Source organism: Salmo trutta, chromosome 34 (genome assembly GCF_901001165.1).
Source record: "Salmo trutta chromosome 34, fSalTru1.1, whole genome shotgun sequence".
Taxonomy (NCBI): domain Eukaryota; kingdom Metazoa; phylum Chordata; class Actinopteri; order Salmoniformes; family Salmonidae; genus Salmo; species Salmo trutta.
The window spans coordinates 30,758,453-30,782,731 of record NC_042990.1 but is presented as its reverse complement, the minus strand read 5'-3'; the positions used below and the strand labels follow the sequence as shown (position 1 = coordinate 30,782,731).

Below are 24,279 nucleotides of genomic sequence, written 5' to 3'. Positions count from 1 at the left end.
ATAAAAGTCACCTTGTCCTAAAGAGATTTACATGGTTATCAAAACGTCACACCAGGGTAAGCCTACATGAAACACAGTCCTTATTTTAAGTGTTTCGAAAAATCCCATATGGGAAAAACGATTGGAACCTTTTCCCTGTTTGACCGCTAGGTTTGATGTCTATTATGACTGATACTGTGGTACTCTATTTAGGATGTAGACATAGAAAAACACTTGGCTTAAAGGGACACGGACAGACAGAAAGCAGCTCCACCGCTGTCTCTTGGGCTTCTCTCTTGTCACAAGTTCAGCGCTTCAGCCACTTTCCTCTCCTCAGGAATACCATTTACCTAGAATGGAGAATAAAATACCTTATTCAAATATATCGCATCATATCATTTATTTTGATCTATTATAAATATCGATTGTTTACAGGTTCTGAGACTGAATATTTTAACAATGGGAATATGGTAAGTACATTTTAACTACTTTACTACTGTGGAAAGTGGAGGGCACTCAACCAACAAAAGTCGAGGTGCAACCAAAAAATGTGATCATCATTGAAAAGGAAAAGGGGCAACGCTCGCTCAACATTAATAACCTTTCATTTTATTTAAACAATTATTAAAAGCTTGACGTTTCAGCCATTGATGAAGGCCGAAACATCAATCTTTTAATAGCTGTTTAAATAAAATGATTTTAATGGCGAGCGCTGCGCATTCCCCATTTCAACTTGTTTACTAATGTCATATTAAGTACAAAGTAAAATAGTATTTTATATAGTTGGCAATGATAAAATTATACATCGAAGCAAAGGCAGACCAGTATACTTACCTCCAGTCTCCGAAATGTTGACATACAATAATTATCTCTATCTCCTTTGTTAGCAATAAAATGAACAGACGGAGCAGTGAGTTAGACTGAGCAGGGAGTTAGACTGAGCAGGAAGTTAGACTGAGCAGGGAGTTAGACTGAGCAGAGGGCTCTCTTGCAGTTCATTGACATGCACACAAGGAGGAGCTAAAATCTAGTTAGACACAGTCACTACAGAAGTGTAGGTGGGGTAAAGAATGAACAAAAATCTAAACGCAACATGCAACAATTTCAAAGAGTTCAATGAGTTACAATGCATATAAAGAAATCAGTCAATTGAAATAAATAAATTAGGCCCTAATCTATGGATTTCACATGACAGGGGCATGGATCAGCAAGCCAGTCAGTATCTGGTGTGACCACCATTTGCCTCATGCAGCACGACACATCTCCTTTGCATAAAGTTTATCAGGCTGTTGATTATGGCCTGTGGAATGTTGTCCCACTCCTCAAAGTTGCTGGATATTGGCAGGAACTGGAACACGCTGTCGTACATGTCGATCCAGAGCATCCCAAACATGCTCAATGGGTGGTGAGTATCTGGTGAGTATGCAGACCATGGATGAACTGGGACATTTTCAACTTCCAGGAATTGTGTACAGATCCTTGCAGGGCCGTCCATTATCATTCTGAAACATGAGGTGATGGCGGTGGATGAGCGGCACGGCAATGGGCCTCAGGATCTTGTCACAGTATCTCTGTGCATTCAAATTGCCATCGATAAAATGCAATTGTGTTTGTTGTCCATAGCTTATGCCTGCCTGCCTGCCCATACCATAACCCCACTGCCACCATGGGGCACTCTGTTCACAACGCTGACATCAGCAAACCGCTCGCCCACACGATGCCATACTGCCCGGTACAGTTGAAACCCGGTATTCATCCGTGAAGAGCACACTTCTCCAGCATGCCAGTGGCCATCAAAGGTGAGCATTTGCCCACTGAAGTCAGTTACGACGCTGAACTGCAGTCAGGTCAAGACCCTTGTGAGGACGACAAGCACGCAGATGAGCTTCCCTGCGACAGTTTCTGACAGTTTGTTTCATCAGCTGTCGGGGTGGCCGGTCTTAGACGATCCAGCAGGTGAAGAAGCCGGATGTGGAGGTCCTGGGCTGCCGTGGTTACATGTGGTCTGCGGTTGTGAGGCCGGTTGTACGCACTGACAAATTCTCTAAAATGCCGTTGGAGGCAGCTTATGGTAGAGAAATGAACATTCAATGCTCTGGTGGACATTCCTGCAGTCTGCATACTAATTGCACGCTCACTCAAAACTTGAAACGTCTGTGGCATTGTGTTGTGTGACAAAACTGAACATTTTAGAGTGGCCTTTTATTGTCCTCAGGACCAAGTGAACCTGTGTAATGATCATGCTGTTTAATCAGCTTCTTGATATGCCACACCTGTCAGGTGGATGGATTATCTTGGCAAAGGAGAAATGCTCACTAACAGGGATGTAAATTAATTTGTGCACAAAATGTGAGAAATACGTTTTTTGTGCATATGGAACATTTCTGGGATCTTTTATTTCAGCTCATGAAACATGGGACCAACACTTTACATGAGTTTATATTTTTGTTCAGTATAGTTTGGAAAGGAGCAAAAGTAGGCTAGAAAGACTATTCTGACATCAGACAACCCAAGGACACACATTGTATATAATACAACTTTCAACATCCCCTTAGGGAAATGAGGACCTACTTCAACTGAGAGGAAAACCATTACAGCAATATCAGTGCAGACTCTCAGATCAGAAATACCCCCATATGTTTTATCTAATCACAATTGCATTTATATTTCGGTTCAGTGTGTTTGGTTGATCTGGATAAAAAGATAAAAGCAGGAAAAACAACTATTGCAAACTCAAATTGATTCATACGCCTATTACATCATATCAAATGGATTCACACATGATATGTAAGATACTATTAACATGGACCATCAAGCTATTTGATTCTCTATTTTAGTTCACTTGGGGGTATATGAAACAACTGTGTAAAAAATAATTTTATGAATCTTTTGAATCTGACCTTATTGTCATTATCTCAATAAAAGTTATAGCACAAGAATATGTGAAATCAGGTAATGGCAGACTTCTGGGATGAGGTCATAGTCGATTATAATCTCGAGCCGCTAGCGAGCGCTTTTACCGGTCCGTTAGCGGATATCGAAGGTTAGACACGTAACCACTGTTCTACTAACTAAACGACGCATTCAGCTGACTGAGGAAAACACAACACATGCATTCAGAATATTGCAGCGAGCCGCCAATTAGGTTGCAGAAAGACGAATGCGTCTCGTGAGACGTGCAATGACTATGCCTGGGCTAGATGATTGAGCATGATCATGATTAAGTCCACGGTGTCATGTTACTCAGCGAGAGACCTTAATGTATCATTTTCATTGGTTCGAGAGATAATAAAAGAATCGTACTAAAGCAGGAGTCAATACTAACCTGATGGCTGTTGCTGTGGTATCTGAATCTGGTTCTGCAGGTTTCTGAAATTAGAGAACATCTGATTATTAGAGCGTTTAACGTTGTATAGCATTGTCTAGAGTCTAAGCCAGTTTGACAAAAGTCTCACTCATGTTTTTGCTTAGTACAAACTGTATTAGGACAACATTGTGTGTGTGTGAGAGAGGGAGAGAAAGGGAGAGCAAAAAAGAGAGGGAGAGAGAAAGGGAGAGCAAGAAAGAGACAGAGAGAGAGCGAGCAAGAGAGAGAGAGATCCAGATCTCAGAGAATTAGACCAAAGTTCTCAATTGGTACAAAATACACTGCTCAAAAAAATAAAGGGAACACTTAAACAACACATCCTAGATCTGAATGAATGAAATAATCTTATTAAATACTTTTTTCTTTACATAGTTGAATGTGCTGACAACAAAATCACACAAAAATAATCAATGGAAATCCAATTTATCAACCCATGGAGGTCTGGATTTGGAGTCACACTCAAAATTAAAGTGGAAAACCACACTACAGGCTGATCCAACGTTGATGTAATGTCCTTAAAACAACTCAAAATGAGGCTCAGTAGTGTGTGTGGCCTCCACGTGACTGTATGACCTCCCTACAACGCCTGGGCATGCTCCTGATGAGGTGGCGGATGGTCTCCTGAGGGATCTCCTCCCAGACCTGGACTAAAGCATCCGCCAACTCCTGGACAGTCTGTGGTGCAACGTGGCGTTGGTGGATGGAGCGAGACATGATGTCCCAGATGTGCTCAATTGGATTCAGGTCTGGGGAACGGGCGGGCCAGTCCATAGCATCAATGCCTTCCTCTTGCCGGAACAGCTGACACACTCCAGCCACATGAGGTCTAGCATTGTCTTGCATTAGGAGGAACCCAGGGCCAACCGCACCAGCATATGGTCTCACAAGGGGTCTGAGGATCTCATCTCGGTACCTAATGGCAGTTAGGCTACCTCTGGCGAGCACATGGAGGGCTGTGCGGCCCCCCAAAGAAATGCCACCCCACACCATGACTGACCCACCGCCAAACCGGTCATGCTGGAGGATGTTGCAGGCAGCAGAACGTTCTCCACGGCGTCTCCAGACTCTGTCACGTCTGTCACGTGCTCAGTGTGAACCTGCTTTCATCCGTGAAGAGCACAGGGCGCCAGTGGCGAATTTGCCAATCTTGGTGTTCTCTGGCAAATGCCAAACGTCCTGCATGGGGTTGGGCTGTAAGCACAACCCCCACCTGTGGACGTCGGGCCCTCATACCACCCTCATGGAGTCTGTTTCTGACCGTTTGAGCAGACACATGCACATTTGTGGCCTGCTGGAGGTCATTTTGCAGGGCTCTGGCAGTGCTCCTCCTGCTCCTACTTGCACAAAGGTGGAGGTAGCGGTCCTGCTGCTGGGTTGTTGCCCTCCTACGGCCTCCTCCACGTCTCCTGATGTACTGGCCTGTCTCCTGGTAGCGCCTCCATGCTCTGGACACTACGCTGACAGACACAGCAAACCTTCTTGCCACAGCTCGCATTGATGTGCCATCCTGGATGAGCTGCACTACCTGACCCACTTGTGTGGGTTGTAGACTCTGTCTCATGCTACCACTAGAGTGAAAGCACCGCCAGCATTCAAAAGTGACCAAAGCATCAGCCAAGAAGCATAGGAACTGAGAAGTGGTCTGTGGTCCCCACCTGCAGAACCACTCCTTTATTGGGGGTGTCTTGCTTATTGCCTATAATTTCCACCTGTTGTCTATTCCATTTGCACAACAGCATGTTAAATTTATTGTCAATCAGTGTTGCTTCCTAAGTGGACAGTTTGATTTCACAGAAGTGTGATTGACTTGGAGTTACATTGTGTTGTTAAAGTGTTCCCTTTATTTTTTTGAGCAGTATATATAGAGTACTGCAGACACTACAATTACTTAAGTTTAAAAATAATCTCAACTGGACACCTTAATGATGCACTGAATTAACTGAGAGAGAAAACACACAGGGCATTCTACGCCATTAAAAAACCAATTCCTATTGAAATACCTATTACAATTTGGCTAAAACTAATTGAATGTGTCATTGAACCAATTGCACTGTATGGCAGTGAGATGTGGGGTCCACTTGTAAAACAAGATTTCACCTAATGGGACAAACCCTGCATGCAGAGTTCTGTAAGATTCTCCTACATGTCCTGAGGAAAACTACAATCCACTAAACTCAAAAAAGAGCAATTAAGTTTTGGAAGCATCTAAAATACAGTGACCCCTCTCATATCAGAAAAGAAAAGAGTCCCCTCATCCAGCTGGTCCTGGGGCTGAGTTTACAAACCTGTTCTACTAACACACTGAAGCCTCGAACAGAACATCCAATCAATCAGAATAAACCAAATTACAACACAATCAAAACAAAACTACATTACTTACATTACTTATTGGGAAACACAAGCACAAAGCAAAATGCACTGCCATCTGGCCCTAACTCGACAGTACACCGTGGCAAACTATTTGACCATGGTTACTGATCAAAACCTTAGAAAAACCTTGACAAAGTACAGGCTCAGTGAGCACAGCCTTGCCATTGAGAAGGGTAGACATAGGAAAACATGGCTCCCTGTAGAGGAAAGGCTGTGCAACCACTGCACCACAGCAGAATCTGAGACAGAGCTACATTTCCTGACTATAAAACAATTAAAGAGTGTCATTTCCCCAAATTTGAAACCCTTATTCAAGGTTTCTAAGACCTCTCTTATGATAATAGGCTGGCTGTCCTGTTGGAGGAGGACGCAGAGAGCTGTGGGTTGGCAGCGCACTACATTGCTGCCTGCCATAAGAGAGAGAAAGAGAGATAGATAACGAGAGAAAGAGAGAGAGAGAGATGGTGCCAGGAGGAAAGAGATTGTGTGCATCTGTTCTTCTAAGTGTTTATGTCCCTGCATGTGTGTGTTTGTAAACTCTAGCCAGGACTCACATCTGTGTCTGCATCAGGGGCATGCTGGTTGTCTCGTAGTTGTCTGGGTGTATGGGGGGCACCACCTCCCCACTTTGGCTGAAGACAGGCAGGGTGGAGAGGGGCCAGGAGATCTCCCTGTTCTTAGACATGCTCCGCAGCTCCTTGGTCGACTTCTGGATGGAGCTGTGATGCACTAACTGGATACTGAGGAGAGGACAGACGGACAGAAAAATACACCATGAATGGACCATCTGAGTTCTTATCATCTCAGTCAACAGGCACACAGTCGTGTACTGTACATACTTGCATTAAGGAATACATAAGAACATAAGAAATATTTTGACAGCATTTGGTGTGTTTCTTCTTGGTAGGAGGAAGCTGTGTTGTGTCGTTACTATTGGTCATTTGCCATCTGCTGAGTCTAGTGGAGGTTGTTTGAGAGTATTTCTCCTCTCCCCCCTCCATCTCTCTGTCTCTCCCCCCCTCTCTCTCTAAACAAATCTGGTCTGAGATTTCCCTGCTTCAGTTACAGAACTATAGACGTTCCCCTTCTATACTCAACCACTAGAGGTGGTGAACCAATATCTGACCCTGGATCTGTGGTTAAGATCAACTTCCTTTCTTAACATGCCCCTGCAGCTTTGAGCAGCTAATTGGATGATGGTATGTAAACACACAGATGACAGTATGGATGGACATGAGCATGTCACCATGGCGATTTGAAAGCAAAAGGTGAAAGGGCAAACCAACTGAAAGATCGGGTGTTCAAAGAAGAACCAAAACAGATCAAACTCAAAAGAAAAGAGAAACACAGGAGAGGATAAACACTTACTCTGGTGTTTGCATGTTTCTTTTATCCCTAGAAACAAAACAAAATGAATGAATTAAATACTAATATTAATAGTTAAAAGACATTCACACTGAAGTGAATGGAGAGCACGTGGCATTGGATGGATGGATGGATGAATGGTAGAGGCGAACAGCACTGCATGGACACACTGAGTGGTGGAGGTTGGAGGGGACAGTCTCCCAGCCTGTAAATGAGGGTGGGTGGTTGGAGGAGCAATATAATGGTTGATTGACCATCTATGTCATGATGATTGTGCTAATAACCATCAAAATGAGTATGAGAAATCGACCTGAAACAGAACAGTATGGAGAACATACATGGACCATAAAACTGGATGGTTATTGACAAGCTGCGTTTCCAGAATATTTAACCTCTTGACGTCGATCTATAGTGGCTCAGTAGCATAACTAAACATCCCTTAACTCCCACTGAGGGCCGGTGACACTGCACTCAGACTAATCAGTCTATCCCTCAGGATCTGACAACCCCCACATGACAATTCAAAAGAAAAGTCCAACTGTAAACGTGTATCTCCTCAACTCACATCAAAACAACACTATGCTTTTGTATCCATCTCCTCTTTAAAAGTGTAGACCTAAATGTGTGTTTAGTGTGTGTGTGTGTGTGTGTTGTGTCTGCATGTGTTTTAGTCTGTGTGTGTCTCTTTCTGTCAGAAGTGAAAGCTGCACACTTACACCCCTTCTCGCCGGCAGCACATGGAATAACCCAGGATGGTGAAGAGGACCATGGCCACGGCCGAGGGCACTGCCAACGTGATGAGGAAGTCAGCAAAGAAGTCCCTGCTCTTCAGAGACTCTGATGGGGGGTTGTACTCCCCGATGTCAGGCAGAACCCCTGTACCTGGGTCCGGACGGTTACTGTGGATCATGACCACCTTGGTGATGTCCACCTGGAGAAGAGAGAGGTTCAATCAGCACTTCATTTATTATAGATATTAGGGTGGCAAAATTCCATTAATTTCCCCAAAATGCAGAATTTTTCCAGAAATCCCGGTTGGAGCATTCCCAGGTTTCCTGCTTATTCCCTCCTGATTCCAGTAATGTTCCAACATGATTTCTGGACAACCTGGACATTTTGGGAAAGTTACCAGAATTTGGAACCTTAAAAGATATATAGTATTAGCAGGGTGGCTGGGAAAATACATTGAACAAAAATATAAACGCTTATTGTAAAGTGTTGGTCCCATGTTTCATGAGTTAAATAAACGATCCCAAAAATGTTCCATATGCATAAAAAGCTTATTTCTCTCAAATTTTGTACACATTTGTTTACATCCCTGCTAGTTAGCATTTTTCCTTTGCCAAGATAATCCATCCACCTGACAGGTGTGGCATATCAAGAAGCGGAATAAACAGCATGATCATTACACAGGTGCACCTTGTGCTGGGGACAATAAAAGGCCACACTAAAATATGCAATTTTGTCACACAACACAATGCCACAGACGTTTCAAGTTTTGAGGGAGTGGGCAATTGGCATGCTGACTGCAGCAATGTTCGCCAGAGCTGTTGCCAGAGAATTTAATGTTTATTTCTCTACCATAAGCCACCTCCAACGTCGTTTTTGAGAATTTGGCAGTACGTCCAACGGGCCTCACAACCGCAGACCACGTGTATGGCGTCGTGTGGGCGAGCGGTTTTCTGATGTCAACGTTGTGAACAAAGTGCCCCATGGTGGTGGTGGGGTTATGGTATAGGCAGGCATAAGCTACAGACAATGAACACAATTGCATTTTATCTATGGCAATTTGAATGCACAGAGATACCGTGATGAGATCCTGAGGCCCATTGTCGTGCCATTCATCTGCCGCCATCACCTCATGTTTCAGCATTATAATTCACAGCCCCACGTCGCAAGGATCTGTACACAATTCCTGGAAGCTGAAAATGTCCCAGTTCTTCCATGGCCTGCATACTCACCAGACATGTCACCCATTGAGCATGTTTGGAATGCTCTGGATCAACGTGTACGACAGCATGTTCCAGTTCCCGCCAATATCCAGCAACTTCGCACATCCATTGAAGAGGAGTGGAACAATATTCCACAGGCCACAATCACCAGCCTGATCAACTCTATGTGAAGGAGATGTGTCGTGCTGCATGAGGCAAATGGTGGTCACACCAGATACTGACTTGTTTTCTGATCCATGTCACTACCTTTTTTCTTTAAAGGTATTTGTGAACAACAGATGCATATTATATAGATCTTTCTATTTTTTTACCTTTATTTAACTTGGCAAGTCAGTTAAGAAAAATTCTTATTTACAATGACGGCCTACACCGGCCATGTCACGCCCTGACCAGGGGAACTCTGCTATTTTGGTCAGGGTGTGGTATTTCTATGGTTTATTTTCTATGTTTTGTTATAGCCTTTCTTTGTGGTTTATTTCTATGTTGGGCTCGGGGGTGATTTCCAATCAGACAGCTGTCGCTAGTTATGTCTGATTGGGAATCACATTTAAGTTCCATTCCCCCCACGATGTTTGTGGGTTGTTGTCTCTTTTTGTTGAGCAGTTAATGATCAGGCATTTTCTTGGTTTTGTGTACGTGTTTTATTCAGTGTAAGAATAAACATGTGTTCGCTCCCAGCTGCGTTTTGGTCCGCTTCTTCATCACCCGACGCCGAACGTTACAGGCCAAACCCGGACGACGCTGGGCAAATTGTGTGCCGTCCTATGGGACTCCCAATCACGGCTGGTTGTGATACAGCCTGGATATCTGTATTCCCAGTCATAGATTTGGGCCTAATGAATTTATTTCAATTGACTGATTTCCTTATATGAACTGTAACTCAGTAAAATCTTTGAAATGTTTATATTTTTGTTCAGTATACATGCCTAAATATCACTAAATATACATTTTCTTCTGAAGATTGTGGATTGGCTGTATTCGTGTATGTGTGTATATGACATATCACACACACAAACACATATACACTCTAATTTTTGTTTGATATGGTCAGAGAACAGGTCAAGAGGTCACACCATGGTTCCAGTGTCCTGTCCAGTCCTCACCAGGTTGATCTTGCACCAGTCAATGTCGAACTGGGCCCTGAACTTCTTGTCACAGCTGATGACAGGCTCCATTTCCTGGCTGCAGCGCAGCTGGTTGTGGGGGTTCTCCACCTCCCTCAGGCAGGAAGAGAACTGCACGTCAGCCCCCACCATCACATACACACTGGAGAGAGAGGCAGGGAGTTAGACACTGGCTTATAATACAGGTGGCTGGCGGCCCCTTAACTGGGGAGGCTCATTGAAATGGCAGGGACGTAATAAATGGAATGGGATCAAATACATCAACAAAGTGGTTTCCCTGTGGTTCATTCCATTCACTCCATTCCAGCCATTATTATGAGCTGTCCTCCCCTCAGCAGCCTCCTGTGGTGTACAGGTAATGACAGAGAGACAGTTAGTGGTATATCTGATAATACAGGTAATGACAGAGAGACAGTTAGTGGTATATCTGATAATACAGGTAATGACAGAGAGACAGTTAGTGGTATATCTGATAATACAGGTATAATGACAGAGAGACAGTTAGTGGTATATCTGATAATATAGGTATAATGACAGAGAGACAGTTAGTGGTATATCTGATAATACAGGTAATGACAGAGAGACAGTTAGTGGTATATCTGATAATACAGGTATAATGACAGAGAGACAGTTAGTGGTATATCTGATAATACAGGTAATGACAGAGAGACAGATAGTGGTATATCTGATAATACAGGTAATGACAGAGAGACAGTTAGTGGTATATCACATGACTAATCTACATACAAACACACAAGCACATTTAAGGTCAAGGAGAGGAGAGGAAGATTTAACAGCTGGGTTACACAGTAATATCAGTTACAGTAATATCTTAGCCCTGCTGGCCAAGTCTTTCTATGGGGCTCTCCTCTACAAACTTGTATCTTCCCAAATGGGGCCATGCATGTTTTATGAACAACTTATGGCAATTCATATGGGGATTCATTCTCCCTGACTACTAAAAACTGCCTGCCAGTGTTTGTCTGAGGCTGTAATGCCTAATACAGTGTGTTGATCTCGCTCTGTCTCTCTCTGTCTCTGTCTCTCTCTCTCTCTCTCTCTCTCTGTCTCTCTCTCTCTGTCTCTCTCTCTCTCACAGTGGTAAGGTTACTGTAAGGTTCCTCCTGCATTGCATAAGCATCTGTAAGTGCATGCTTGTGTTGCAACAGATGCAATACAATTTTCTGAACATGCTTCTTTAAGAATACAATACTTTGATGATGACAGTAGACAAGGCATTATAAAGCTGCTATAGTACTTTCTGAGGATGCATATTTAGGTAACAAACCATGCTTTTATGTCTGTATCTATCTCTTTCCCTTGTATGCAATATTTAAATATTTACTCTGTCCTGTTCCTGGAAGTGCCTAAGATACTTGAATTCATCATCCTCTATCAACTGAAAATACTTGAATTCATCATCCTCTATCAACTGAAAATATTTGAATTCATCTGTCACGTCCTGACCAGTAAGGGGTCATTTTGTTATGATAGTTTGGTCAGGGCGTGGCAGGGGGTTTGTTTTGTGTGTTTTTTGGGGGGGGTTGATCTATGTTATTCTATTTCTGTGTTTAAATATCTAGTTTTTCTGTTTCTATGTTGGAATTGTTTGGGGTTGGTCTCTAATTGGAGGCAGCTGAATCTCATGGCCTCTGATTAGATACCATATTTATGTAGGGGTTTTCTCATTGTGTTTTGTGGGTGGTTTATTTCTGTTTAGTATTCTTACCTGACAGAACTGTTTAGCTGTTGCACTTTGGTTTTTCATTCAGTGTTTATTTCAATAAATTTCATGATGATCACTAACCACGCTGCGACTTGGTCTACTCCCTGCAACGGCCGTTACATCATCATCCTCTATCAACTGAAAATATTTGAATTCATCATCCTCTATCAACTGAAAATATTTGAATTCATCATCCTCTATCAACTGAAAATATTTGAATCATCATCCTCTATCAACTGAAAATACTTGAATTCATCATCCTCTATCAACTGAAAATACTTGAATTCATCATCCTCTATCAACTGAAGATTCTTGAATTCATCATCCTCTATCAACTGAAAATACTTGAATTCATCATCCTCTATCAACTGAAAATACTTGAATTCATCATCCTCTATCAACTGAAGATTCTTGAATTCATCATCCTCTATCAACTGAAGATTCTTGAATTCATCATCCTCTATCAACTGAAGATTCTTGAATTCATCCATCATCCTCTATCAACTGAAGATTTTTGAATTCATCATCCTCTATCAACTGAAAATACTTGAATTCATCATCCTCTATCAACTGAAGATTCTTGAATTCATCATCCTCTATCAACTGAAAATACTTGAATTCATCATCCTCTATCAACTGAAAATACTTGAATTCATCATCCTCTATCAACTGAAGATTCTTGAATTCATCATCCTCTATCAACTGAAGATTCTTGAATTCATCATCCTCTATCAACTGAAGATTCTTGAATTCATCATCCTCTATCAACTGAAGATTCTTGAATTCATCCATCATCCTCTATCAACTGAAGATTTTTGAATTCATCATCCTCTATCAACTGAAGATTCTTTAATTCATCATCCTCTATCAAACTATGTATCAAACTACTCTTGACCTTTAAGGGCTGCTGAGAGTGACCCTGTTTCTCACCCCAATGAGGTTGTTGATAGGCAGGGGAACGCGTCCGCCCCGTCCAGCGCCGAGGTGATGTTGATATGTAAATTCATCCTCATACTCTGTTAAACCATGTATTGAACTGCACTAAAGAGGGTTTCTGATTATTTTTCTACGCCCTCACCCCTCTTTGAGATTGTTGATGGGCAGGGGAACGCGTCCGCCCCTGTCCAGCGCTGAGGTGATGTTGATGGCGTTGAGGCGTTCGGGCTGCCAGACATTCTTCACTGCGCCCAGGAAGTCTCCCAGAACCTCGCTGGCCAACATCTCCTCCACATTCATGTTCTTTATGAAGAACTCTGCCTGGTATGGCAGTGGGTACTCTGAGGGAGGGAGGGAGGGAGGGAGGGAGATTACAGATATAATCTGTTCATTTTAATAGGCCCAATATCATTCTGTGAACAAAGTGTAAATGTACAGTACATCCCTAACTGATACCCATATGTAATGACATTTAACGTCCGTAACATCAGACGAGCTGTAAATACATCCCTAACTGACAACCATATGTAATGATATTTAATGGCCGTAATATCAGACAAACTGTTCGATAAAGGCCAATGTTTGTCTGCTCTGTTATGTGTCTGTTATGACAGCGGCTCGGCTCTGGGCAGATGGCTAGTGACGTAACTGCTCAGTGTGAGTGAGGTCACACAGTACGCGTGAGCCAGAAACAGCTGGGCAGCTTTTCACCAGGCACCGTGGTGCTATTGTATCACATGTAGAGTGAGACTCTGTACAGACGTACAGCATAATGAGATGTATACAGGACATTTTAGAACTTGTAATGTATTTGAGGTTTTAAAAGGCTTCTGAAGTTGGAAATTTACACTTTGAAATGTCTAACTTGATTTTCCCTGTATCAACCCCTACCAAAATGCCCATTAATTACAATCTACATAATATTTCACATTTCTTGTTGCTGCAGGACTAATTTCCTGCTGTGGCAAACTGGCTCAAATGAAGATCCTACACCTGTACTGTAGCTGTAGACCTCAACATGAAGAGCATTCACAATACTGTTTTAATCTGCCCTATACACAATCATGTGTTCCCTATAGGAACTCAGAGTGAGGCATTGGTTACTGTGGCACTGGGTATGACTTTATTGCAAGTCACAGAATACATTTACATTTTACATTTAAGTCATTTAGCAGACGCTCTTATCCAGAGCGACTTACAAATTAGAATAAATGTACTGTTACAATCTAACTACTTGTTTAGAGTACTAGGCCAGTTTTCAGTCAATTGCAGACAGTGGATTTTCAGAGAGCGCTTTCAGAAGTGTGTTTATTGATTTGCACAACTGTGAGTCCCGTATTGGACTGTGTTGACACTTAAATAAAAAATTGTCGGTCTGGTTGAGTGTATAGTGTTAGCCTTTTAGCTTGATGTATTCTGGATAATATATTAATATATATTATGTGAATGTTATTCAGCCAATCTTCAAGGAAATAGAATAATTAGCTTTAGGGTATTTGAGTCAACGTCGGAAGAAACCCTCTAGATTTAAACTAAGAACATCTTGCTTCATCATGTCCTCACTAAGCTTGTCCTTTGTCTCTCGCTCTCTTTCTTACCTTCCGTGGACATGATGTTTATGACCAAGTTGTGCCTGGCCGTTTCGAAAGTGCGTCTGTTATAGGCAGTAATCTGGAACACATAAGGGTAAAAGTTTAAGCCCAGATCACTACAGATTTATGTCCTAGGCTGAGGCTCGCCGGCGAGGTCCGAGCCAGATGCAAACATATTCCATAGTAGAAGGCTCAGAGGGAAGAAGGAATTGGGGCACTGCATCCTACAGGAACATTCCTACAGGGAACCTAAAGCCTTTGAGAACATGCTACAGTAGTTTAGACACGTCTAAAACCCTAGAAAAAAAGCTATATCACAACGCACCATGTGACAGCTATTACATATGTGCAAAAAATCTATACATCTACCTGTGAACATAGAGTATCACAGTACACGTCATAATACCCAGAAACACTTCAAATAAGGGCTGTGTTTCATGTAGGCTTACCCTGGAGTGTTTCTAAAATCCCTTATGGGAAAAATTATTGGTGGAAAAACGATTGGAACCATTTCCCTGCTTGACCGCTAGGTTTTATGGGTATTATGACACCTCCACTGTGGAGCTCTATTGCTGAACTATATCATGTAAATTATACCCCTAACCACTACTATGATTGTTACAGGTTGTGATCCACATATCTGACTGATAGGACCCTGGCTGGCAAACTTAACTGCGGACAAGACCCTGTGAATGCACATGATTATACATCCCCCAAGTCTGAAAATGTCAATGTTCAAAACATTTCAATGTTCAAAACATTCAATGTTATAATGTATTCATTGATTGATTGATTGAATCTACAACTACTAATGTACTGTAGTTTAATGTGTGTGTGTGTGTGTGTGTGTGTGTGTGTGTGTGTGTGTGTGTGTGTGTGTGTGTGTGTGTGTGTGTGTGTGTGTGTCAGAGAAAGCTCTACTGTTCATGACTGCAGACAAACAACTCTAACTCCTTTAGCATCACATGGAGCCAACACCTCTATGATGGTGGCCTTGCCCACGTGTTCTGCAGTGGGGGATCCGTAGAGCACCCCATCGCTGTGTGAGGTTCTCTGGATGTAACGCAGCCAGCCTGGCCGGTCTGGGTAGCCCATCAGGTTGGTGTTGAAGGTGATGGGGTCGTTGCTGGAATCCCCTGTACGGACAGACGTTGGTACATGTACAATAAACGCTTAGCCTAGTAGTTAGTCAACGAGGCCCTGAGAGCGTGATTTGAGACTGAGAGATGTAAATTCTACTCTGACACTGACATTGATGGTGATAGTGAAACGGTCTCTGTATTTGCTGTACTGTAGCTTAGCGAAATATATTTTATTACTGAATAGATGAGTATTTATCATTAGTATTAATAATAAATAGGTAGCCTACTAGTAGTAATAGTACAATTGGAATTCGGTTATTATTGAATTGAGAGATCCAATGAGGAACACAGACACAGACCAGGTTTGGGATAGGGAGGGAACTCTCCTTTGAAGTGTTCTCTCTCCAGCACGTGGACAAACAGCACGCCTGCAGACGGGTAGACGTTCCGGTCAGCGTGCGACCTCGACAGGATGGTGACCACTGGAGCACAGAGAGAGAGGACACAGAGGTTATTAGCTGGGACTCCTGTGTGTGTGTGTGTGTGTGTGTGTGTGTGTGTGTGTGTGTGTGTGTGTGTGTGTGTGTGTGTGTGTGTGTGTGTGTGTGTGTGTGTGTGTGTGTGTGTGTGTGTGTGTGTGTGTGTGTGTGTGTGTATGTGTGTGCGTCCGTGTGTGTCTTCATCATTACAGCCCCTGCCAACCACATTCAGGAGGGAGAAAATGTCTCTTTACAAGGTGAAAATCACCATCAAAACATGTGAGGGGAAAGTGCTGTAGTCTTTTATGGTTTTCACATCATTTGGACTTGTGACTGATAAATCAACGTAATCTGGGTGGCAGTTTATTTCTGCTTCAAAGGGGCAATCTGCAGTTGCTACATCCATTTTTTTACTTTTAAACTAACCAGGTCCATAATTATTGGCGCCCTTGATAAAGATGAGCATAAAATACTGAAAGCTTTTTAAAAAGGCTGTGTCATTATCCTCGCAAGGGGAGGGTGCTGGAGTGCTGCAAACAGGGGATCCAATCATTTTTAACCCCAATCTTTTTTAGATTATTTTATTACTTATTAAAAAAAGTATCTTTCTCTTAGAAATTGTATTAGTATAAAATAATACAATTTGAAATGTTTTGAGCATGCAGTATAGCTCATTATTTGTATAATTTATTTTATACAGTCATTTTTTCCTCATCTTTATCAAGGGTGCCAATAATTATGGACCTGACTAAACATTTTAGTCATTTAGCAGACACTCTTACCCAGAGCCACTTACAGTAGTGAGTTTATACATTTTCATACTGGTCCCCGGTGGTACTCAAACCCACAACGCTGGCGTTGCAAGCGCCATGCTCTACCAACTGATCCATACGGGACCATATACCCATTGATTATTGAAGAATATAAACTGGGTGGTTCAAGCCCTGAATGCTGATTGGCTGACAGCTGTGGTATATCAGACCGTATACCACGGGTATGACAAAAAATATTTTTACTGCTTTAATTATGTTGGTAACCAGTTTATAATATCAATAAGGCACCTCAGGGGTTCGCGTTGCGTCGTGCTTAAGAACAGCCCTTAGTCGTGGTATTTTGGCCATATATCACACCCCCTCGGACCTTATTGCTTAAATATAACTTCATCTGCCTCATGTGCTTAATTCAACTGTCATACCCCATCAGAACCTAAAAAATTTGCTTGTTTTAGTGATTTGTTTGTAAACAATGTAAATGTAAACAAACACTGTATAGCCTCAAAACATGGTTAAAACTATACATGTTATATCATGGATAATCAGGCCCTGTATTCATAGTTCATGAGTTTGAGAGTGGTTACATTTCTCCAGCCCCATCCCTAAGCTGTTTACCAAATCAGCGGCAGGGGTAACTGTTTTGTTATTGTTCAAACTGCAGATTTCCCCTTTAACCAATTTGTTTTCTTGCCAAACAAGGCCAGTACTATATAGCCAGAGAGGTTTAAATGATTCAGTCTCTTTGATATAGGCCTAGCCTAACACTGATGAGTCCAAGAACAGTCAGCCAGGCACCCAGGCTACAGTCGACTTGTCAGTAGTTGTTAAGGGCGAAAGGCCTATGATATCAGAAACCAGAGAGTCAGAGTGCCAGTGCAGTGAATGGTTGTCAACAGCAGTAAGTAGCACCAGCACTGGGACTCAGTCAGCCTCTTAAAGCTACAGTCTGGGATTCAAACAAGAAATGGCTGCCCCGCCACTTGTTTATGTAAGCAGTTGCCGAATGGGGGGTTCTGAAAGGGTAAGACAATTTTGCAAAAGTCATGAGGCATTTGTATGTTATATTCCCCAATAATCAATGGCTCTATATCATTCATGTAAAAGTACAAAAATGGTTGTCCCAATCCCAGACTGTAGCTTTAAGAAGCACAATAGCGCTGCTATTCTTCTCTGTCTCATACTCCCTGACTCCCATTATACCAGAGTCTATCCATTCACAACACAAACACACACTTATTCTTTATTCAGGAAGTGTTGCAGAGGCAAATGGCAGCTCCTCCTCCCCCTCCTCCTCTACCTCCTCCCCCTCTACCTCCTCCCCCTCTCCCCCTCCTCCGCCTCCTCTACTCTGGTTTGACAGAGCGTTTCTTCTTCTTTCTTTTTCTCCATCCTCCTCCTCCAGTGGGTGGGAGCTAAGTTTTTAATCACCATAGGAGAGTGAGTGTGCTGGGATGGGAGGGGGAGGGAGAACTGCAGTACAGTGTGTGTGTGTGTGTGTGTGTGTGTGTGTGTGTGTGTGTGTGTGTGTGTGTGTGTGTGTGTGTGTGTGTGTGTCAAAGAGAGAGACAGCTCCACTGTTCATGACTGCAGACAAATAAATCCAACTCCATTTGCAGCAAATTGAGCCTGGAAGAGCTGAAAAAAGGTCCCTACTCCCTACTGGAAAACATGTTACCATCATCTTCATTCATTCATCATTATTAAGACATATTAGGAGATTTAGGCCACTTTCCCGGACACAGATTAGGCCTAGTCCTACCTGGACTAAAAAAATCACTTTCAACAGAGAATGAACATGCTTTTTAGTCCAAGATTCTGTGTCCCAGAAACCGGCCCATAATCTGTAGTTAATTGGAGTTACGGTAAACACTGCAAGAGTCCATATAATGGGTTAAACCACTCTGGTACAGAAGAGATTACAGGCAACACAGTCAGATTAAGGTAACACGACACACACAGACACTAGCCTATGTCCTATCCAGTACACACAGACACTAGCCTATGTCCTATCCAGTACACACAGACACTAGCCTATGTCCTATCCAGTACACACAGACACTAGCCTATGTCCTATCCAGTACACACAGACACTAGCCTATGTCCTATCCAGTACACACAGACACTAGCCTATGTCCTATCCAGTACACACAGACTCTAGCCTATGTCCTATCCAATACACACAGACACTAGCCTATGTCCTATCCAATACACACAGACACTAGCCTATGTCCTATCCAGTACACACAGACACTAGCCTATGTCCTATCCAGTACACACAGACACTAGCCTATGTCCTATCCAGTACACACAGTTGTTTGAAGCCCAATCAAAATCAGACTGTGAACAAATGTCTCAATAGACTATGTAAAATGCCCAAATAGATCTGTGAAACCCATCTGAAGCAAAACACTAAACCTTAAAGTGTCCCAGGTCCCTCGGGGACCTGGTCAAAGGAAAAGGTGGTCAATGATCTAAACGGTTGTATAGTTGTGAAATAAGCACAGGGTTGGAATCAGCCATAGAACCTGCCTGGCATCTGCTATGATCATTGAGCTATGGTGTAGGGATATTACTAGCCCAAAGCTGAATGTTGTTTCAATATCACCACACTGATAAAGCTAAACGTGGGGCTGCAGGTAGCCTAGTAGTTAGAGCGTTGGGCCAGTAACCAAAAAGTTGCTTGATCGAATCCCTGAGCTGACGAGGTAAAAATCTGTCGTTCTGCTCTTGAACAAGGCAGTTAACCCACTGTTCCCCGGTAGGCCGGCATTGTAAATAAGGATTTGTTCTTAACTGACTTGCCTAGTTAAATAAAGGTTAAAAAATGTTTTGCTGAATAGTGCACTACTTTGACCAGAGCACTAGGAGCCCTTGTCAAAAGTAATGCACTAATGTACAGTTGAAGTTGGAAGTTTACATACACTTAGGTTGGAGTCATTAAAACTCGTTTTTCAACCAGTCCACAAATGTCTTGTTAACAAACTATAGTTTTGGCAAGTCAGTTAGGACATCTACTTTGTGCATGAAACAAGTCATTTTTCCAACAATTGTTTACAGACAGATTATTTCACTTACAATTCACTGCATCACAATTCCAGTGGGTCAGAAGTTTACATACACTAAGTTGACTGTGACTTTAAACAGGTTGGAAAATTCCAGAAAATGATGTCATGGCTTTAGAAGCTTCTGATAGGCTAATTGACATCATTTGAGTCAATTGGCGGTGTACCTGTGGATGTATTTTAAGGCCTACCTTCAAACTCAGTGCCTCTTTGCTTGACATAATGTGAAAATCAAAAGAAATCAGCCAAGACCTCAGAAAAAAATTGTAGACCTCCACAAGTCTGGTTCATCATTGGGAGCGATTTCCAAACGCCTGAAGGTACCACGTTCATCTGTACAAACAATAGTACGCAAGTATAAACACCATGGGACCACGCAGCCGTCATACTGCTCAGGAAGGAGACGCATTCTGTCTCCTAGAGATGAACGTACTTTGGTGCGAAAAGTGCAAATCAATCCCAGAACAACATCAAAGGACCATGTGAAGATGCTGGAGGAAACAGGTACAAAAGTATCTATATCCACAGTAAAACGAGCCCTATATCGACATAACCCGAAAGGCCGCTCAGCAAGGAAGAAGCCACTGCTCCAAAACCACCATAAAAAAGCCAGACTACAGTTTGCAACTGCACATGGGGACAAAGATTGTACTTTTTGGAGAAATATCCTCTGGTCTGATGAAACAAAAATAGAACTGTTTGGCCATAATGACCATTGTTATGGTTGGAGGAAAAAGGGGGAGGCTTGCAAGCCGAAGAACACCATCCCAACCATGAAGCACGGGGGTGACAGCATCATGTTGTGGGGCTGCTTTGCTGCAGGAGGGATTGGTGCACTTCACAAAATAGATGGCATCATGAGATAGGAAAATTATGTGGATATATTGAAGCAACATCTCAAGACATCAGTCAACACGTTAAAGCTTGGTCGCAAATGGGTCTTCCAAATGGACAACGACCCCAAGCATACTTCCAAAGTTGTGGCAAAATGGCTTAAGGACTACGAAGTCAAGGTATTGGAGTGGCCATCACAAAGCCCTGACCTCAATCCCATAGAAAATTTGTGGGCAGAACTGAAAAAGCGTGTGCGAGCAAGGAGGCCTACAAACCTGACTCAGTTACACCAGCTCTGTCAGGAGGAATGGGTCAAAATTCACCTAACTTATTGTGGGAAGCTTGTGGAAGGCTACCCGAAACATTTGACTCAAGTTAAACAATTTAAAGGCAATGCTACCAAATATTAATTGAATGTATGTAAACTTCTGACCCACTGGGAATGTGATGAAAGAAATAAAAGCTGAAATAAATCATTCTCTCTACTATTATTCTGACATTTCACATTCTTAAAATAAAGTGGTGATCCTAACTGACCTAAAACAGGGAATTTTTACTAGGATTAAATGTCCGGAATTATGAAAAACTGAGTTTAAATGTATTTGGCTAAGGTGTATGTAAACTTCTGACTTCAACTCTACATAGGGCAGTGGTTCCCTGGGGGTACTTGGCCTATCTACAGGGGGTACTTGAGAAGACTCATGAGACCATAGGCCTACTGGTAAAATGCACATGAGGGATACTTCAGTGGTACTCTGGACAGAGCAAAGTTCAGCTGGTGGTACAGTAACCGAAAAGGTTGGGAACCACTGGTATAGGGAATAGGATGCCACTTAAGACGCAGCCCTCTCACAACACAGTCAAGCTTATTTTCTAAAACCACATGGCGGTTACAGCCACAGCCAAGGTCAAACATTGACCCTTCTTTTCAGAGACTCTTGATGTGGTTTAATTAACACATGTTGTCCACAGATGTGTCCGTTAATAGAGGGAGACTTACTAGAATGGATATCCACATTCAGGTCAACATTCCTAATTCTATTTCTGTCTCAGCCCAGATGGCCTTCCCCAGGTCACTGCCAGACGAAACCTTAGAGACTCCAACAGGGCTGAATCCCAACTGGCACCCTATTCCCTACATAGTTCACTACTTTCAACCAGTGCCATATGGACCCTGGTCAAAGGTAGTCTATATAGGGAATAGGGTGCCATTTGGAATGCAGTCCAGCGACTCCAAACAAAGAAAGCAGAGATCATTGGTTAAGCTAGCGACAGGGTGTGCTAATAGCATCAGATCTGCTTACACCTGGCTCTCTGGGCACAGCAAGGCCTTCTGGAGATGATGAACCAACAGCTCCCTCTAATACATCACCCATTCATGGTTAATGCTCAACTCCCTAACCATGGCAGGACCCACACACACACACACACACACACACACACACACACACACACACACACACACACACACACATTCATATTAGCTATGGTATACACACAAAACACACACCTTGCCATGTTCCCTTGCTGCAGATCACTAACAGAATGGATAACCCGCTTTTATGCCTTTATGGACCAACCCGACCTTGGGCACACAGCAGCCTCAGCCCAGAAATAGTCTTTATTAATGTCATTGGCCACACAGTAAAAAAGAGCTTGTCTGTTGAAAGGCTGGCGTAGGCAGCAAAAGGATGTCCTCTGTCCTGTTGTTCAGTTGAATGTAAGGTGGTGGAGGTGGATCTATCTGTCCTTTCCGGTCAGGGGGAATGCATGTGCTTTTAGTTTGCATTAAAACTACACAGACTTATGGGAGCACTATTAGACTTGATCTAGCCTGTGGTCTGTCTCTCTAGACTGGAGTGAAACTGTGCTGGGTAACTGGCTCTATAGGCAGCGGTCGCTAGCAGGGGAGGACCACAGCAAACTCAGACGTCCCTACTGCACCTAGACTGAACTTGATGCACAACCATTCTGGACTGAGGTAACTAACAAGGAATATATTTTCTCGCTCCAGGTCATGGTGTCTTTTGGAGAGGGCTGTAAACAAGTAGCGGGCTATTGTCTAGGATAGGCGGGCATCAACATTTTGACTATCCACTGGAAAGTCTCTTAAAAAAGTTACAGTAACCAAGGACACTCTCACTTACAGCATCTCAAAATAATACAATTAGGGCTAGTCAGAATTAGACTGTGACTCAAACAAACCGAAGAGCAAAGATTACAAACAAAGCAGAAGAGGTTACACCACAGTCTGTTACAATCAACACAATGGGTGTCCATTAATAGGGAACTACTTTAGGGTGTCACCACCTTGTTAAGAGAATAGAGAGGGGGGGGGGGGTCAGGGAGGAGTCACACAAGATGTGCACCACTGCACAGCCCACTCACCGTCTTGTGTGGCAGTTCTCTGCTTCAAACCCAGATTAGGCTGTACATGGATGTTTCTCCCAATCACATCAGTGTGTGTGAAACCAGATACATGCACAATGAAAACTTAATAGACCAACAAACACAAACAAAAGCAATACTTATTTTGAACCTTTTCTCAAACAGAGGCATGTTTGCAAAATAAATTGCTGAATGCTTCACTCGTAATTTCTAGCACATCTAGGCACATGGCAAAATGTACTTATAATCATGTGGTGACATAGGAAAGATGTTTTGACACAATATTAGGCCTAATGCATTATTTTGGCTTCTACATAATGTCATGCAAATGTATTCAATTCATAATGATATGACGACAGTATAAGAAATAAAAGATTAAGATAACTTTTGCCCATCAATTGCATGACATACTTAGATTTACTGTAGCTATGTGATATTGGTATGTTATAATACATGTAGGACAACTGGTTTGAATAAGATGATACAATGTATCCGCGAAAGAGAAATGTTGGAGGAATCACCAACACATCCTTGGAGTAATAACATTATTGCAACAGTACGTTAAAATAACTTTAAATGGTAAAATACCGGTAGATATATGTAGCCAGTTAATTCTACCAATAGCTAATAATCTCATATTCTAAATAGCTAAATAGTGTAGATTTAAACGGCAAGGCCACTATTATCTCCGAATAACGGGATAGAAAGCTAACCTTAGCCATTTTTCCATGGCAGTGGGAAAAAATGACCAACCCACCAACCACATAACGTGTTAGCTGCTGTAGCAAGCTAGCAGGCGACTAGCTAATATTGCTAATACAAAAAAGCCTACCTATTTCTCAATATTTACATTCAAAAGCGATACGTACCCATAGAAAGCCATACGACAACAACCACAGTATCCATATTGCATTTGCGAATGTTTATTTTTATATGAAAATCTATATTTTTCTAATCGCTAGTGGTTTGACAGACATAACAAGCATCCATGAAATTCCAGCCTCCGCCTCCTCATTCGAACGCTCGCGCTTTCATTGGTCGGTACATCTGGCGCAGAAGCTGGAAAATATCCTTCCCGCACGCCTATCATTAAAACGGGTGTGATGCAATTTCACCAATTGTAAACATCATCACTATTTTAATTTAGATAATCTAATAGATTAACAAACTCTATCTCCCTTTGCGCATGTTCTATTGACCTTGCGTGACCAACATAACTCCTCCATCCATCCTTCCACTGTGTAAACCCA

At 42.5% G+C, this 24,279-nt stretch overlaps 2 protein-coding genes across 13 annotated transcripts in view; one reads left to right on the top strand and one right to left on the bottom strand.

The window, feature by feature from the left end:
* Positions 1-213: 213 nt before the first annotated feature.
* On the bottom strand, positions 214-24,181 carry LOC115174014 (sarcoglycan, epsilon). 5 transcript variants are annotated; one of them, XM_029732610.1, is made up of 12 exons: positions 23,899-24,181; positions 15,880-15,975; positions 15,390-15,547; positions 14,418-14,490; positions 12,962-13,160; positions 10,137-10,299; positions 7,798-8,012; positions 7,085-7,111; positions 6,271-6,456; positions 3,305-3,348; positions 814-857; positions 214-329 (listed from the first exon to the last, which is right to left on the bottom strand). In XM_029732610.1, the coding sequence occupies exons 1-12, from the start codon at positions 23,933-23,935 to the stop codon at positions 279-281; spliced, it is 1,293 nt and encodes a 430-aa protein (XP_029588470.1). In that variant the 5' UTR covers positions 23,936-24,181; the 3' UTR covers positions 214-278. The 5 variants fall into 5 exon arrangements, with proteins under 5 accessions (XP_029588470.1, XP_029588468.1, XP_029588472.1 ...); XM_029732608.1 differs by having other exon boundaries at positions 15,853-15,975; positions 23,899-24,175; XM_029732612.1 differs by lacking the exon at positions 23,899-24,181 and adding an exon at positions 23,030-23,128 and having other exon boundaries at positions 15,853-15,975.
* The window catches only part of LOC115174012 (neurabin-1), a 110,707-nt gene continuing 108,598 nt past the window's right edge, over positions 22,171-24,279 (top strand). For all 8 annotated transcript variants that reach the window (XM_029732606.1, XM_029732602.1, XM_029732605.1 and 5 more), the window contains exon 1: positions 22,171-22,622. The gene's annotated coding sequence lies outside the window, so the exon portion shown is untranslated. The remainder of the gene's footprint in view (positions 22,623-24,279) is intronic.